Raw genomic sequence first — 16,777 nt, 5'->3', positions numbered from 1 at the left:
TTGTGTAAAAGCATATTTACGACGAAAGAGGCACTTTTAAGATTTACCGTTGTTTCGTTTTTTGGGCAAGCTAATTTTCAATGGAGTGCATGGGGCATTTTAACGATAGCATCAACACTGCTATTTTTAAAACACTAAGAAGGCTCAACACAACATGAAACTTTGCTCGTAGTATCACCAGGGTCTCTACACATGAACAAGAGCATTGAGAACATTGTTTGTGTACACAGAGTTTGCTAAAAAGAAAGTTTTTGAACAACTCCCGTTAGCAGTAGCATCTCCGGCGCGCCGCCCCCGTGACAGATAAAAAGTGTCGATCCCCGAGTGCAACCTAACAGGCAGGAGAGGTGCTACTGCTAACGTGAGTTGTACAAAAACCTTCTTTTTAGTAAACTCTGTGTACACAAACAATGTTCTCAATGCTCGTGTTCATGTGTAGAGACCCTGGTGATACTGCGAGCAAAGTTTCATGTTGTGTCGAGCCTTCTTAGTGTTTTAAAAATAGCGATTTTGATGCTAGCATAAAAGTGCCCCATGCACTCCCATTGAAAATTAGCTTGCCCAAAAACAAAAATACGGTGAATCTTAAAAGTGCCTCTTTCGTCATAATTATGCTTTTACACGAAGGTTTGACTCATGTTCAATCGCAAATAAAGCCTTGGTTGCTTTTTGGCGAGAGTTTAACTTTAAGTGTCTCCTCTGTGCTCTTCCCTCTGTCTTCTCCCCTTCCTCCTTGCATGTTTGTCTCCCTCTGTCTGTCAGTATAGTTTCCTCCATGCTTTTTTCCTCTGTGCCTTCCCCTCGTTACCTCAACTGTCCTCTTCCCTCCTCTCTCTCCTCACCTGCTCCTCGTCCCCTCATCAGTGTGTATTTGAGCCTTTGTTCCCCATTCACCCCTTGTCGGTTCATTGTGTGTGGTTCCCAGCGATGTACCCTGTGTCTTCTCTTGTGTCTCCTCCTGTGTCCTCCCTGTTGGTAGGTTTTGGATTCTTGATTTCCTATTTTGTATTTAAACTTTGCTGAGTTGGTTTTGTTGCACTTTGTTTAGCCATGTTATGTTGCTACTTTTTTTTTTGGTCTTTTGACTCCTTTAAGTTTGTTCACTGTTTTTTTTATTTGGATTTCTCAGCTTTGGATTTCTCGCTTTTTGTTCTCCCCTATCTCGCCTCCTGAGTGTCTGCATTTGGGTTCACCTTTTAGTTTTCCCCTTTTAAGTGGGATCGAACAGATAAATTGAGCATATATATGTGTAATTGTCTCCCACAGAGATTTCATTATGTCATCATTCAACGTCCTTGCTTCCTTGTCGGGTAACCGCTTCGAATGTTCGATCTGTCTTAACTTCTTCACCGACCCGGTCACCACACCTTGTGGTCACAACTTCTGCAAGACCTGCCTCAGCGAGCACTGGGACCGGAGTGACTTATGCCACTGCCCGATGTGTAATAAAAGATTCCAGGTGAGGCCCGAGATCTCCACAAACCTGGTCATCGAGGAGATCTCCGTCCAAATAAAGAAGAGGAAAGTTGAGGCGCCCGAGAGAACTGATTTACCGTGGCGGGTGACGTGCGACGTGTGCGCAGAAACAAAGTTCAAGGCCCTGAAGTCCTGCCTCGTGTGCCTGACGTCGTACTGCGAAGACCACCTGGAGCCTCACCAAAGAGTCCCCTCCCTGGCCCGACACAAGCTGATCGACCCGGTGGAGAACCTGGAGGAGAGGATCTGTGGGAAGCATGAGCGCATCCTGGAGCTTTTCTGCAGGGACGAACAGGTGTGCATCTGCCTGCTGTGCAGCGAGACCGACCACAAACACCACCAGACGGTGCCCGTTGAAGAGGAAGGGGCTCGACAGAAAGTAAGTTGTGAAATGCCTCCGAGAATGAACTGAACGTTAAATAAAAGACCGAGCGGCTCGCTCACTCGTTTCTTGATGTGTTTTAGGAAAATATCGAGTCCACGATGGCAAAGATCAAAATAATGATCGAGAACAGAAATGAAAAGATAAAAGAATTTGCAGATGCTTCGGAAATGAGCAAAGTGAGTACCTGGAGGTTCTGCCAATGTATTATTTTACACTTTTAATATAAATGTCTACTGAACACGCGATATTGTCAATTTTATTTATTTTTAGACCAAAGCACAGAAAGAGATTGACGACGGCGATAGGCTCTTCAATGCCCTGATGCGTCGCGTACACGAGGCACAAACCAAACTGAAGTTGAACATCGACGAGAAGCTCAGAAAGTCTCGAGAGAAAGACGAGGCGATGATCGACGAGCTGCAGGAGGAAATCTCCGTACTTCGGCGGAGGCACTGCGAGCTGGAGGAGCTCTCGCAGAGTGACGACCACCTCTACCTCCTGCTGGTCAGTCAACACACACGTTGCACATTACTCGTCACTTTTTACCCTCTTCTTACATCTTTACCTCAGTGTTAAACTCACTCAGCTTCAGATTAAATGCAAAGAGCGACACAAGGACGAGTCACAGCAGTGCACACAGTAGTAGTCAATTTGATGAGGTAAATAAGTGGGAACACATCAATTTGAAGGTCATCAGGGCAACATATATGTGAAATAAGATGCTGCTAATGAAATAAAATTTGCTCAAAGGCCAAAAATGCTGCCAGCCGTCAGATTTCCATCGAATGTGTCATTTCTTCAGGCAGTTTGCAATAGAATGATGTGCCAGTAACGATCCTTAACTGTCCTGTTAGCTCCTGGACTTTGTTGCCTCCCTTACAGCTAACTGCTGTTAGCTGCTTTTAAAATCTGCCAGATGTTTCATACGTAGCATGTAACTGACCGGTCCTACCCCCTGCTAACCCACACTTATTATACAGATTCCACAGCCTGCTCATAGGCGAAACAAAAATGAGCTACCATTCTGTCTTTGGGCCCTTTTTTTTTATACATAACGTCAAGGTGGAATAACACCTTGAACAGGTTTTCTGAAAGGAGCTGTACTTGGCTCACATTTGTAAAGCCAGAAATACGGTAGCTGCCTTTAATGACTAATTTAATGTTGTTTGGAAATGCCCTTTTTGCTTTCTTGAGATAGTTGAGGAGATTGATGGTGCATTCATGCCTCTATGGTTTAAAAAAAAAAAAAAAATGGTAAGTCACTGCCAGCACTAAAACTGTCCTGCAGTACTAACACAGCCCTGTGCCACTAACAATCATGTGTTTGTGAATCATCCCAGACTTTGCAGTCCCTGCGGACCATATCACGTGCCAAGAACTGGTCTCAGATCGGCGTTTACTCAGATCTGTGTATACAGTCAGTGAGGAGAGTCATGACTCATCTCGTGTCCACTTTTCAAGCAGAACTTGAGATTCTGACGGGGAAGGGTAAGAATCTACTGCGCTCACTTCATCTGTGGAGATGTCTCCATTTTATGTGGGATGTTTTCTGAAACTGTGTGTTTTTTACTTCTTACAGAGCTGACCAGGATGAGACGATATAAAGGTGAGATTAAGAATACATTACATCAACTCTCCGTGCTGATTAATTTGACTTGTCTCGAAAGACGAGAGCTTTACCTGAACTTTGTTTTCTCAGAGTCAGTCACCTTTGACCCAGACACTGCTGGTTCCTGCCTTGTGGTGACTGAAGACGGGCGACGTTTGAAGTACGACAAAAATGCAAGTCCTTATTCCCCTGGTCTGTCGGACCTCTTCAAAAGGTTTGACGGGCCGAAGATCTTTGGGACGGAGGGCTTCACATCTGGACGCCACTACTGGGAAGTCAAAGTCGGCGTGAAAAACAACTGGGATGTCGGTGTTGCCAAAGAATCAGCATCCAGATCAGAGGGTGCGCACATGAAAAAAGAAAACGGCTTCTTTGCTATTCAAAAGAGGGGAGCCGATTATTCAGCACCCCACAAAGACCTCCACCTTTGCCCTAGGCCGAGACTTCTAGGAGTGTATCTGGACTATAATGAGGGCAGAGTCTCTTTCTATGATGTGAATAGGAAGATGCACATTTTCTCTTTTACAGGAGAGAATTTCACAGAGCCGATGTTCCCGTATTTCTATCTGTTCGGCTGGATGAAGAAACCGGAGGCTTTGGTCATTGAATGGTCGTTAGAAGCGTTGAAACAGTTTGTGGGAAAGTAACTGCCAGCTAACTAAACAAAGCTGCTGTCGAACAGTATAGAGGCTTTGCAACAAAAACACAAAAGGCTATGAGCAACAGAGAAACGACAAATGGCCATTCACCTCGTTAGATGTAAAAAGTATTCTGACTTTACACGCTGCTTCAGATTGCTCCTCTCTCCATATTGTCACATCTAAAGAGGTCTTGGGGTTAAATTCTCCCAAATCAGAGTCTGTGATTGTTGGAATATTTGAAAGACACACCACGATGGTTTGGGTGAATTTTATCTTGTGTCTAGTGAGTTGGAATGAATCTCTATAGGGATTCTTTCCATTGGACAATCGCAACCAAAAGCAACTCAACAAAACGGAACTCCCTCTCCTTTTGTTTTTTCTGCATTTATTTTCTGAAAGGACACAGTAGGACTGGGCCGATGGACGATGCCATCGCGCACCACAGATGACCTGCAGTCAACTACTGACCATCATAACATTGTGATCATCGAGCACAAAAAGTAGGGTGTCCCCTCGGAGTTGCTGCTAGTCAAGAGAGAAAAACTTAAATGAGGTTTGTTGCTGATAAATGCTCTGATGCTTATTATTTTCTCATGAAATCTGTTAGGTCAATCCAAGACAATTGGTTGCAGCGGCTTTTCTTTTCTTCTAGACGCTCCAAGTGTGTTTCTGTCAATCATGCCATTGGTATTTGCATTTTCTCAGCTTCCTCAATAGCTCTTAGTTCAATAGTTCATTTATTTGATTTTCTGAGGCTAAGAACAGCTAACATCGGACATCGTTACGTTATATGCCAGTGTTTGTCCGAACCCTAGTATGCAAAGCTCAACAGCCTTTACTAGAGTAAGTTTATTCCAATTCCTCTCGTGATATTGAAGACTTAAGAGTCTATACAACTGCCTTAAAAAAAAAAATAAATTTGGAACAAGAGGTAGATTTGTTGTTGTGAGAGCGGCTTGAAAATAAAAGCTAATGATAAAGCTGATAAGAGTCGGTTAAGTTCAATTTGCATTTTGTAAAATATTAAAGACGGAATCAGCGTCTTAACTTCACAGAGGAATGGATGGGTTCACTTACTGATTTGCTTCCAATAAAGGTAATTAAACAACATGACTAGTAACTAAAAAGTACTTTGAGCAGTGTTTTTTGTGATGTCCACCTCTAATATTACATGGTAGATGGCTATTCTTTTTGACATAAACTGTAACTAATGTAGCTGTAATGCAGATAAGGATTTGCTCCCTGGCCTGGGACTCTATTGACGTCATTCCCTGCTCTTTAAGTGTTGTGTTTGTGGTTTTTGGAAAAGACACCGCCCACCAAACTCTTGTCCTTCGCACCACTGCCCCTTTCACGCAGCTGCTGTCATTCAAATGAATGCAAAGTGCTCGTTATCAAGTGAAGGTATGTGTAATAACAGTATAGTTTTGCAATTCTGTCATGACATTTATTGTCTTTTATCCTTTAAAATAAAAGTGGAATGTGGTGTCAACATGTGTGCTGTGTTATTGCTGTCTGACAATTGAGTGGTTTGGTTGACCTTTTTTGGAGCTGATCCTTTGTTCTTTGAAAAAACTCATACACACCTGCTTTTATCAGGTGTGTATGAGTTTATGAGCATACAGGAAATGACAGAGTCTAACAGGGCCGTCCTCTTTCCCAGCAGCAATTGGTGTGTCGCAACTGTACAGAAGGGGGGGGAGGTACCAAACGATAGCAGTGTAACACAACACTGTCAGAGCCTCGGGAAAGACAAGCCAGCAAGAGCACATAAAAAAGGTATGTGAGTTTTCACATTATGCTTTTAAGGTTTAAGTGTTTTCAAGTGAAGTTTTGATTATTGCGGTTGATTTTTAGTCAAATGGAAATAAAAAGCTGTGAGCTGATGGTTGAACTAGAACTGAATTCTCTGTTGTTTACAGCTGTTATGAGTCATGTTCATCATTAGTCACTCTGGATAGTTTCACGAAGCAAAACGGAGATCCCAAACCAGAAAAGTGTATATATAATTTGAATCCTGGATTAATACTTAACCAATACAGTATGACAGTGAATTCTGATTGGCCAGGGGATGTGCAATATTTTCAAATGACCACATGGCCTCTGACGTAGTATTAACGTCATCGTAGTGTACTTACAGTAAGTACTGTTCTGAGGTACTTTACTCGCTTTCCATATTCTGCTACTTTATATTTCCACTCCAATATTATACTTTGTACTTAACTACATTTATTTGATAACTTTATTTACTAGTTACATGCTGCATTAAAGCCAAAGGAGCTCATTTTTAAATAGATTTATCTGATAATCAGTCAACCCAGAGTATGTTAATGTTAAATGTACTTTTACTTAACTACATCTAATATCAGGCACTTCAAGACATTTACTCAAGCACTACTCATATGGTTGACCTTTACTTTTGCCGAAGCAATATTCTAAAATTATATATTTAATTTTAAGTATAACTTTGGGTACATTTTACAACACTGGCTCAACACACTTCACTTAATACTCTGTATTGGGACTCAATACTGAACACAGGAAAAAGAAAATGGAGGATTGTTATATGTTTTCTTTATTTACTGATTCATTCATATGTATTACACTGTATACTGCGTTATCTACCCTCCATCCTTCCTGTGTTACCTTTGAACCCTGATAAGGTCGCATACAATCGCTGAAACAGCCGGTTCTGTGTGTATGAACAGTTTTATTGTTTAATAACACAATCACCATTAATCATTATTAGATCTAGAGTATTTTTTTTGTCAGTGTTTGACTTGGGCGGCTGGTGTGGGTTCCTGCAATCAAAGACAAAAAACAAAAGTAATTTATATGTATTTTAATTCAAGCCTTTGGTTTCTGTACAGATATATATATATAATGTAAAACAACCGAAGGAAAGCACCATCGTCTACACATGCGGATGCCACACCATAACAGACCTGATGTCAGAGCCTCCTCAGTGCTGCATCTGTCTGGATGAGTTCAGCAGCCCTGCCTCCCTCCCCTGCGGACACTGCTTCTGCTTGGCCTGTATAGGAGAGTACTGGAGGATCCATGGGGCCTGTCAGTGCCCCCTCTGCAAGGCCTTTTTCCCCACCAGGCCACAGCTGACAACAGACCAGACATCACATGCTGGCGCTCCACATGAGGAAGCTACTGTGCCTTTAAAAGCTGGAGAGGTTCCCTGTGACTTCTGCCCTGCAAAGCGCAGAGCAGTCAAGTCCTGCATCGAGTGCATGGCCTCGTACTGTGCTGCTCATCTGGAGCCACATTACCGGAATGAAGACCTTGGGCGCCATCTTCTGATCAGCGTGGTGAAGAACCTGGAGGACTCTGTGTGCAGACTGCATGGGAAGCAGTTAAACAGGTTCTGCAGGAGTGATCAAACGTGCATATGTTCCATGTGTGCCGAGACAGACCACAGGGGCCATCACATTATTTCCATCAACAAGGAAGCTGCGAAGAAGAAGGTAAAATCTGATAAAAGCACCACACCAGGAAACAGTGAAGAGTTGAGATATTTTGTGTGTTACACAACACACCTGTTGCTTTTTATAGACACAGATTTGATCATCTTTGGACTCTGTACCTCATTGGTAGAAGTAGCTAAACAGCTAACAGTAGTTTAACCTTATCCAATAACTGGTTTTGCTGCTAAAACCTAACATGGTCGGGCATGACAAGTACTTTGTTTAGGTATATTTACTTTATTTTTATATTGTGTTTGACCACTTCATTGAGTGAGAGGGAAAACAAAAGAATGTGGAATGGGGATATAAACAACATTTCTATGACGTGGGCTACAACTCTTAGAGAGCATGTGGTCTTTATTGTGAGAAACAAATGATAAAAAACCCCTGACATGACCAGAGTACTTCATTTATGTTCTCATTTAATCACATATTTAAACAAAAGTACCAAAATTAAGTCAACAATCATTCCAAAAAGAAAGGAAATCCACAATGATTTACTCTGAGAGAAACTTGCATGGATGCATGTGGGAAGAAAGTAAAAGTTGGTCTGTTTTGCGTCAGCTGTCAAAGAAGCAGAAGAACAGTTTGGCATCAGTGAAGGGTTGTGGTCGGGTCTGCAACGTGCATCAGGATTTTAAAGACAGAGAGAACAATACAGCAGTGGCATTGAAGATTTGTCCTTCATTTCCTAAACTTCTCCTGATGCAATGTTTTCCCGCAGGTTAAGCTAAAACGTATGAGGGCAAAACTTCAGCAAGCCATTCAAGACAGGCTGATTAAAGTGGAGAAAATCAAGCTGTCTGCAGACCTCAACGGAGACGATCCAAGACAAACATGGGCTCAAACTAAAGAACGTGCTGGGCATTTGGAAGAAGAAATCTCTGAGCTGCAAACGAGAAAAGCTGAGCTGGAGCAGCTCTTACAGACTGACGACAGCGTCTACTTCCTACAGGTGTGTCATGGTCGAAAGATTTAGTTAGTATTTCTCAAATAAATGATCTAATAGAGATTTTTGCTTCAAATAAGATGCTGCACATCAACCACTGATCCATTTAACTTTTTTGTCTCCACAGAGATTTCTTCACACTGCTACATCCTGTGGATGACCACCTTCAGGGGAGGACATTGGGGAAGAACACCCCAGTTTGGATTAAGAGCAGGGGAGTTCGAAACAATCACTTGGCTCAAAGTCTTTCGATCATCCAAGCTGACCAGTTGGACTACCCCAAGAGGAAAGGGGAGGATCCAGGATGGCAGCCATGCTAATCCAGTTTGGTTTTAAGTCCACTCCGGGCTGATTTTTGATCACAGGAAAAAGAAACGGACAAACGGGACTCAGTCGGGCCAAACAGAACAGGTGGACTACGTGTTTACATCTTTGATGCTTGGTGCTCACACACACTCAAAGTTGACAGACAGTGTTTCCTAAATGTTGAACTTTTGATATAAAGATATGACCATATTATTGCCACGATCTTGTTGCTGCTGTTTACATTTGCAAATTAAAAAAAAATGCACTACAGAGTTATTTCAGGGATGCACATGTTTTTATGCACACACAGAAATCACTGTATATCAGTTCTATGTTAGTGTGGCATTAAGAAAATTACAAATCTTCGTTTCATTATGCAACCCTGTGTAGTATGTTGGTAAATAAATCACACTAAACCTTATATGTGTCCATCAGATATAAGGAAAATGTAACAAGTCGACCTATAAGCACCTATAAAGCCTTATTTTTTAAGTGTTTGTGTTAAATTTCTTATGTTGGATGTGTACAAAAACTGTGTACAAAAGTGTGTTTGTATCAGTGCTTCATCTTATGGGGGGTTATCTGCTGGACTATTTTTTTGCTGGGAGCAGTTGTTGGGCAGAGATTCAAGGAAGTAAACTCTCAGAGCCAACAAATAATTTGGGACACAACATGCACATAAATTGACGCTCTTTTCAACGGAATAAACAAACCAGGTGTAATGTGTTAATTAGTGAGCTTTACAGGTGCTGGTAGGAAAGTTTTGTTGGACTAGCCATTTCCCAGCGTTACCAGTCTTGGTGCTAAGCTAATCTGGTTGTGGCCTTATGTTTTACAGGCAGATATGACAGTGGATCAACAAATTTATAGAAATGTATCCTTGTGAATTGCAACTATTAAGTAGTTTTAAAATTTTTAGTTTTATCTAAAAACAACAATGATGTCAAAATGAAATATTGACGATGATTTGTTCAGATTTAAAGAAACTCAGTTCAAACCTCTAGAACTACGATAATTGCTTCAGACCAGGTTATTGCCAATAACTGAGAATAAATGGTATGAATGTAATTTATGCCTGGATGGATGATGTAATTTATTTCAAGTATAATGTATTTCAGTGTTAATGTTCATGATTTATGTCTTTTCTTGTAATTTTTTGGTTGAATGAATACAACATCAAACCATAAACACTGTAATTATACAATAAAATAAAGTGTATTTTTGTGAGAAAAAAAACAACTAAAACAATATATTTTTGTTTTTAATTGTTACTCTGTTGCCTGGAAATGAAATGAGAAACCTGGAGATTAAAACATTGGTGTGCATGTCAGACATTAACATTGAACAATAGACTGGCACATGAAACCACAGTGAGTATCCCGTAAAACTGGTTAGCAAGTTCAATATTTGAGCTGTGCTTTGTGTGAGTTTGATGTATATGTACTACCACCCTTATACTTCCACTCCACTGCATTTAAGAGGTAGATATTGTACCTTTTGAACATTGAACTCCATAATGAGTTATTTTCCCTTTGATACTTTGACTTAGGTAAGCCTTTGAATGCAGGACTTCTCTGTGCACAATAGCGGTATTGTTATTGTTTTCGTGATGAATCTAAAACCCCCCTCACCCTTGGCAACACACCCTGCAGCTACCAAACAAATTATTTGCTTGAGCATTTGCATGCTGACATGTATTTTACAAAGAAGTGGCTGGCAGGGCTTTTTAAAGAGAGAGAGACAGAAGCCTGTGAGACGAGGAGCATTTCACTCACTGAAAGGTAATACCATACTCCACATTTAAGTTTTTTCTCATCGTATTACTATCCATGAATGTGTTTCTTGTAATAAGAATGAAGTGATTTTACCATCTCCTCTTATCATAGCGTGCAGGACCTGATTGTAAAATATGCCAAATCAAACGCCACAGTTATGATTTGTGGTGTTTCAGGATTTTTACCTATCTAATTATTTGGGGAAATATTTATTCCTTAAGTCTCGACACTTCGTACCTTTCTGATATTAGGATTGAACACACATACACACACACACACACACACTCACACACAAACACGCCTCAGGCTGAATTATCCCGGTGGTGTGATACCTCAGAGTATTATTTTTTCCATGTTGTAAACCTTTGTACTGAACACTGCCGTCAATGGAGTCTCTTTTAATGACTATCCAGATACAGCATGCGTACAACGGCAATGTCTCCACAGCATGTGGAAACAGGGGTGCTGATATTAATTCACTCATCTTTACTTCCAATTCAAAAAAAAAAAAAAAAAAAAGGAAATAGCCTAGTGGCTGTTATAGGAACATATTGTGCTGTAGTTATAGACATTTTCTCCCTCAAAGAACAGAATCTTGAATGGAAAAGGTTCTGAAATTCAAAAATCCTGTATGCAACTCTAGTAAGTAGAAATAACTCATGTTGACTTATGGTTTTACACTGGACATGAACAGCATTCTGCTGGATGAAAGTCAACCATCCACCCCGACCAGCTTCCTCCAGGACTTGTTGCTCTTTCTTCTAGTTCATCCGATTTCCACTTAACAAGAAACTGGATGGGCTTGCCATCTCTAGCTTGACAGACTTGAAATTCAGAAAGCTTTGAGTGGTTCCTCCTCCTCTCTAGAGAGTCTCTTTTTCAGTTCACTGACTAGTATTCTTGTGTACTTGTGCTGTTGTTACAGTAATATTAAGCATTTCCCTGCCGTATCTCTTTAATGTACAAAATCATTTATTTGTTGAACATTTAGACAAATATTTCAGTGAAAGCCAAACATGACTGCAGTATCTCTCTCCCTCCAGATATGGCCTCAGCTCAAGCATCACCCAGAGAGAACTGCAAGCTGGAGAATCATCTAACATGCTCCATCTGCATGGAGACATTTAAGGATCCTGTCACTACAGGATGTGGCCACTCCTTTTGTGAGAAATGCCTGGACTGCAGCCTAACGATAAATGACAGAACGTGCCCCCTATGCAAGGAGCATCTAAGCAAAACTCCAAGAGTGAACATCGTCCTGAGAACCGTTGTCGAACAGATGATTAAGACCCAAGACAAAGACGACAACAAGTACACTGGAGCGCCCGGCGAGGTGGCCTGTGACATTTGCACAGAGCAAAAGCTAAAGGCTAAGAAGTCCTGCCTCGTGTGTCTTGCCTCCTATTGTCCCACCCACCTGGAGAATCATTCATCAACCAAAAGGCTGAAGGGCCACAAGTTGGTGGAACCTGTGAAGAACTTGGATGAGAGGGCCTGTCTGCAGCATGGACGCCCCTTGGAGCTTTACAGCAAGAAGAAGGAGACATGCATTTGTGTAAGCTGTATGGATGAAGGCCAGGAGGAGGTTGTTTCAACTGAGGATGCATGGAGCAACAAGAAGGTGAATTAATTTCTTGATTTCAGTCATAGGGTGTTATTATTACTATATTTACTTTAATCCCTTGTAAAATAAAGGGAAACACCAACAGAGTTGCAAAAGAACGAGATCCATGTGTATAAATGTATGAAAATGAGATTGTTTGACACTGACTTGCTTTTCATGTTTACTACAGGCTAAGCTGGAAAACACCAAGACAGAGCTGCAAGAGAAAGTTAAGAAGAGAAAAAAACAGATGGATGAGATAAATGCATCTCTTAAGAGCTGCAAGGTGAGTTTCAAGAGAGACATGACAGCCTGATATGAAAAGCCAATCAGTCCAGTCCGTCAAAGTCAAAACTGACAGGGCAAGCTTCCAAATGGTGTGGCAGTTAAATTGAGCAACTGTAAGAGATAATGCTATGGTTTTGTTAGAAAGCCTAAATGGCACTGCCTCCTCAACAGCCCCAGCCCAGCTAATGGACCACGCCTCAGCCCGGCTACCGGCCCAAGCTCAGGCCTTAGCCCACCTTGCTTACAAAGTGCCTGCTACTCTGTTGGTGGTCTGGCCGACACTTGCTAGTGGTTCCCAGTCAGCAAACCGGTCGACATTTGCCAGTGGTTCCCAGTTGGCTGTCCAGCCTGTACCTGCTCCGTGGTCGGTGGCCTGACCAACACCAGTTCCAGTCCCTTGGTCTCCTCCATCGGCTCCCTGGCCAACAGCTGCCAGTGCTCCTCCAGAGAATGTCATAATCCAGTGTCTTTGGACCTAATTTCGAAGAAAAAAAATGTTGATCCCGCTTGAATTGTGCCATATGATCAATTTAAAAGATAATTTTCCAAATTAATAGTAAAAATACCATTGATTTGTGTTAAATGGCTCAGTGAATTTCAACGTCTCGCTTAGCATACATCACCAACAGTGACATAGCGGTCAACTCTGCACAGAAAAGGTACTAAGAAGATGAAAATCCTAATCAATCTGGCCATATCGTTAACTTAAGCCATGTGAAATGCAAATTCATCAGATCTGTAAGCTCATACAGGACAATATAGCTTTTGATGACTGTAGGCTGTGTAGTCTTAATTTTGGTTTTTCACAGTCTTACAGATAAGTCTTTCTCCTCTTGCATGCTCTACCGAGGTACCATCCTTCCCCCAAACAGAAATGGTCTACCTCCTTGTGGTTTAGACATTGTTCGGAGTAGATAGCTTTAGTTAAGGTATTACCATGAATCACAGAAATATATAAAACAGAACATTGGGTCAATAACAAATGGACAATGCTTGCTTGTCTCCCAATTTCAGGAGCAGATAGACGATGAGTGGTGGGAAATTGAGGCCGTGTTCGCAGCTGTGGTTTACATCGTGGAGAGAGCCCAGGAAACAGCTCTGAAGCCACTGAGGGAAAGGAGGCAGGCTGTGGAGAAAGAGGCAAACGACCTCATAAAAGAGTTGCAAGCTGAGATCAGCAAGCTTGAGAAGACCATCTCTGAGTTGGACAAAATCTCTGTGCTTGAGGATCCCATCCATTTCCTGCAGGTGAGAGGACAGCACCACTTTCCAGATGATGTTTAATGGAAGAAGAGCTGTGATGCCTTTTTGATCTAATTCTATATCTTTTTTTCCCTGCCTCAGAGTTACCCAAATCTTCAAGAAATAGACAACTTTAAAGACTGGACAGAGGTCAAATTTGACACTTCTTTTGGCACCATGAGAAGAACCACAAACGCTCTGCTGGAACGAATTCAACAGAAACTGGAGAAGCTGACCTTCATTGGTAAGAGTTCAGTCCAGTGTTGTAGTTGGTCATGACCAGTGTTGGGAGTAACGGCGTTTAAGTATAACAGCGTTATTTTTTCAGTAACGGAGTAATCTAATGAATTACTTTTCCCATCGTTACAACGCCGTTACCCTTACCAACTATAAAATGTGGCGCGTTACAAATTAAAGTTTCTCATTGAAGCAGTTGTCATCCGACTTGGCTCTCAGCCACCGGAGCCGCAGGGCAGCTTTATTTTTCTCCGGTGAGGCAGGAGGGAGGGGCGGGACAACCGCAGAGGTGATGATTGGCTCTCTAAGGTAGAGTGAGAGTTTGTAAGCCAATCAGAGGCTGTGTTCGGTTTACACACAAACCACACAGCCTTGCACACACAAACTAGTAGAGGTGAGCTGCAGAAATGGCGAGTCCAGAGGGAAAGTTAACGTTTTCAAAGTGGAAGTACAGACACTACTTTAACCTCCTTTGTCCACGTCCGTTTTAAGCAACTCTAATCTAATGAAGCATCTCTTAACTGCACACGCTTCTACAACACTAGTGGCAAAAAACTCTGTTGTTGACACTGTTGATGATGACAGCAGGTGTGGCTAACGTGAGCTCCGCTAACACAGAAGGACACAGAGCCGTCCAAGCAGCTAAAGCTGGATGTTTCTGCTCCAGCTTCACTAAAACTTGTGACACAGACTGAACTGAATGCCATGATAGGCTGGTATGTTGTTGAGAACATGCTCCCGTTATCAACAGCTGACCCGGACTCTTTCATTGGCTAAATACCAGGGAGAGCAGGTGCCGGTCCGCCATGCAGAAAGACATTTTCTAAATACATAGATGCAGAGTACATTAAAACTCAAGAGTTACTTTTCCTGGTAACTACTTACTTTTATATTGGAGTAATTCCGTTACTAACTCAGTTACTTTTGGGAGAAGAAACTAGTAACTATAACTAATTACTATTTAAAAGTAACGTGACCAACACTGGTCATGACCAAGACCAGAGTGTATGGAGGCCAAGTCAAGACCAAGATTTCAAGGGGTTGAGACAAAGTTGAGAGAAAGACCATGACAGGGTGAGACTGAGTCAAGACCAAGACAGATCTCAGAATCAGAAACAATTTATTGATCCCTCAGCATAAGACATGAGTACGACAATGCTACGTCACAGCTAATGTTGACTTAACTGATCTAAAACCATTGTCTTCACTTCACAGAACTTCAAAGGGTTCCGAAGTTTACTGGTATGTGAAATAATCTGCTTCTTCCTGATGATATCTTTTAAATAATAGACTTTTGTGTCTAAAAAGTCTGTTTGCATTTGCACCACAGTTATGTTTTCCATCGTTCTATTTATTTTCCGTTCAACTGCAGTTGATGTAAAGCTGGATCCGACCACTGCACACAGTTACCTTGTTCTTTCTCCTGATGGGAAGAAAGTGAAAGATGGAGATCAGGACCAAAACGTTCCCGCTGCTCCAGGGAGGTTTGAAAAATTCGGCAGTGTCCTGGAGCTCAACATGTTGACCTCTGGGAAGTCCTACTGGGAGGTGGAGGTCAGCAACAAGACCGGATGGGATCTTGGTGTAGCAAGAGACAACGCAAACCGCAAAGGGCCACTCTCCCTCAACCCAGATGATGGTTACTGGGTTATTGTACATTATGAGGATCAAAAGTACGCAGCCCTGACAGCTCCACCAGTTCGTCTTTCCCTGAAAGCGAAACCAAAGAAGGTCGGAGTGTTTGTGGATTACGATGAAGGTCTTGTGTCCTTCTACGATGTGACGGCTCAATCTCACATCTACTCGTTCACCGAGTGTTCGTTCAATGCCAAGCTCTTCCCTTATTTCAGTCTGCATAGAAAACAAGATAAAAACACTCATCCTTTGATTATTTCTGCGTGAAACAATGTGTGCAGGACATGGACATGTCATAAAGAATGAGTTTGAGTTTGTGGATGAGAGGGTATCACATTTTGGCAGTTCAAAAGTTGTGTTTGGTGGGATGTGGAGGGGGAAAATCAACATTTCTCATAATTTTGACTTTTTATGTCCTCGTTTGGGCTTTTTATCTCATTACTGTTTATCATCATTATGACTTTATCTCATAGTTCTGTTTCATAATTTAATTTGTTCAATCTCACAATTAAGATTTTCCTCAGGAATCTTTTTTAAACAAGTCTGAGTTTTCATTAATGTCCTTTCACTGGCAAAAATTGCTTCCTACAAAATGATAATCAAAATAGTTAGCCATTAATTCAACAGTTAACTAATCAATTAACTGTTGTAGCTCTGGAGGATGTGCAATATGTAAAATCTTGACTTAGAGCCTGATTGTTCTCAAAATATGCTGTTACTTCTGTATTTATTTTACTTTATTTTAAAATCTTAAAAGTTATCTATTCAAATTACATCTGGGTTGTTTCTTCTTTCTAAAAATGTCTTTGACTTCATTAATCCACCATTTGAACAGATCTGTGGCACAGCATTGAGTCGGGACATGTCAGGGTTGAGCTCATATCAGTGCAGTAAGTAGTTCTGGGCAGTAGGGGAAATGAAACTTATGCAGAAAAAGTGAACATAGCACATCTCAGTGGCAGAACTAAACTTTTCTATAGAGCAAAGAGGAAGACCAAACGGTAAGAACTAGGGGTGTCACGATTCTCCAAATCCTCGATTCAATTACATTTTCAATTCTAAGGTCACGATTCGATTCTCGATTTTTACATTTAATTTTTTTAAAAGCACACTTTGCTATGCCATTTTTAGACTAGACTTTTATCAAATATAATA

At 41.4% G+C, this 16,777-nt stretch overlaps 3 protein-coding genes across 3 annotated transcripts; all 3 read left to right on the top strand.

The window, feature by feature from the left end:
* Positions 1-833: 833 nt before the first annotated feature.
* Positions 834-5,605, top strand: LOC115589552 (E3 ubiquitin-protein ligase TRIM41-like). Its single transcript, XM_030430507.1, has 7 exons — positions 834-975; positions 1,267-1,855; positions 1,942-2,037; positions 2,132-2,365; positions 3,202-3,349; positions 3,441-3,467; positions 3,561-5,605. The coding sequence occupies exons 2-7, from the start codon at positions 1,277-1,279 to the stop codon at positions 4,115-4,117; spliced, it is 1,641 nt and encodes a 546-aa protein (XP_030286367.1). The 5' UTR covers positions 834-975; positions 1,267-1,276; the 3' UTR covers positions 4,118-5,605.
* A 213-nt stretch (positions 5,606-5,818) lies between these two features.
* Positions 5,819-9,914, top strand: LOC115589582 (E3 ubiquitin-protein ligase TRIM47-like). Its single transcript, XM_030430563.1, has 4 exons — positions 5,819-5,890; positions 6,982-7,587; positions 8,312-8,542; positions 8,664-9,914. Exons 2-4 carry the CDS (start codon positions 7,060-7,062, stop codon positions 8,694-8,696), a joined length of 792 nt encoding a protein of 263 aa, XP_030286423.1. The 5' UTR covers positions 5,819-5,890; positions 6,982-7,059; the 3' UTR covers positions 8,697-9,914.
* Positions 9,915-10,574: 660 nt separating this feature from the next.
* LOC115589554 (E3 ubiquitin-protein ligase TRIM39-like) lies at positions 10,575-16,230 on the top strand. Its single transcript, XM_030430509.1, has 7 exons — positions 10,575-10,623; positions 11,661-12,238; positions 12,411-12,506; positions 13,523-13,756; positions 13,853-13,994; positions 15,203-15,229; positions 15,360-16,230. The coding sequence occupies exons 2-7, from the start codon at positions 11,663-11,665 to the stop codon at positions 15,887-15,889; spliced, it is 1,605 nt and encodes a 534-aa protein (XP_030286369.1). The 5' UTR covers positions 10,575-10,623; positions 11,661-11,662; the 3' UTR covers positions 15,890-16,230.
* Positions 16,231-16,777: the final 547 nt, after the last annotated feature.

The sequence above is a fragment of the Sparus aurata genome, chromosome 10, assembly GCF_900880675.1.
Source record: "Sparus aurata chromosome 10, fSpaAur1.1, whole genome shotgun sequence".
NCBI lineage: Eukaryota > Metazoa > Chordata > Actinopteri > Spariformes > Sparidae > Sparus > Sparus aurata.
The sequence above is the reverse complement of the archived record's forward strand: the minus strand, read 5'-3'. Positions and strand labels throughout refer to the sequence as shown.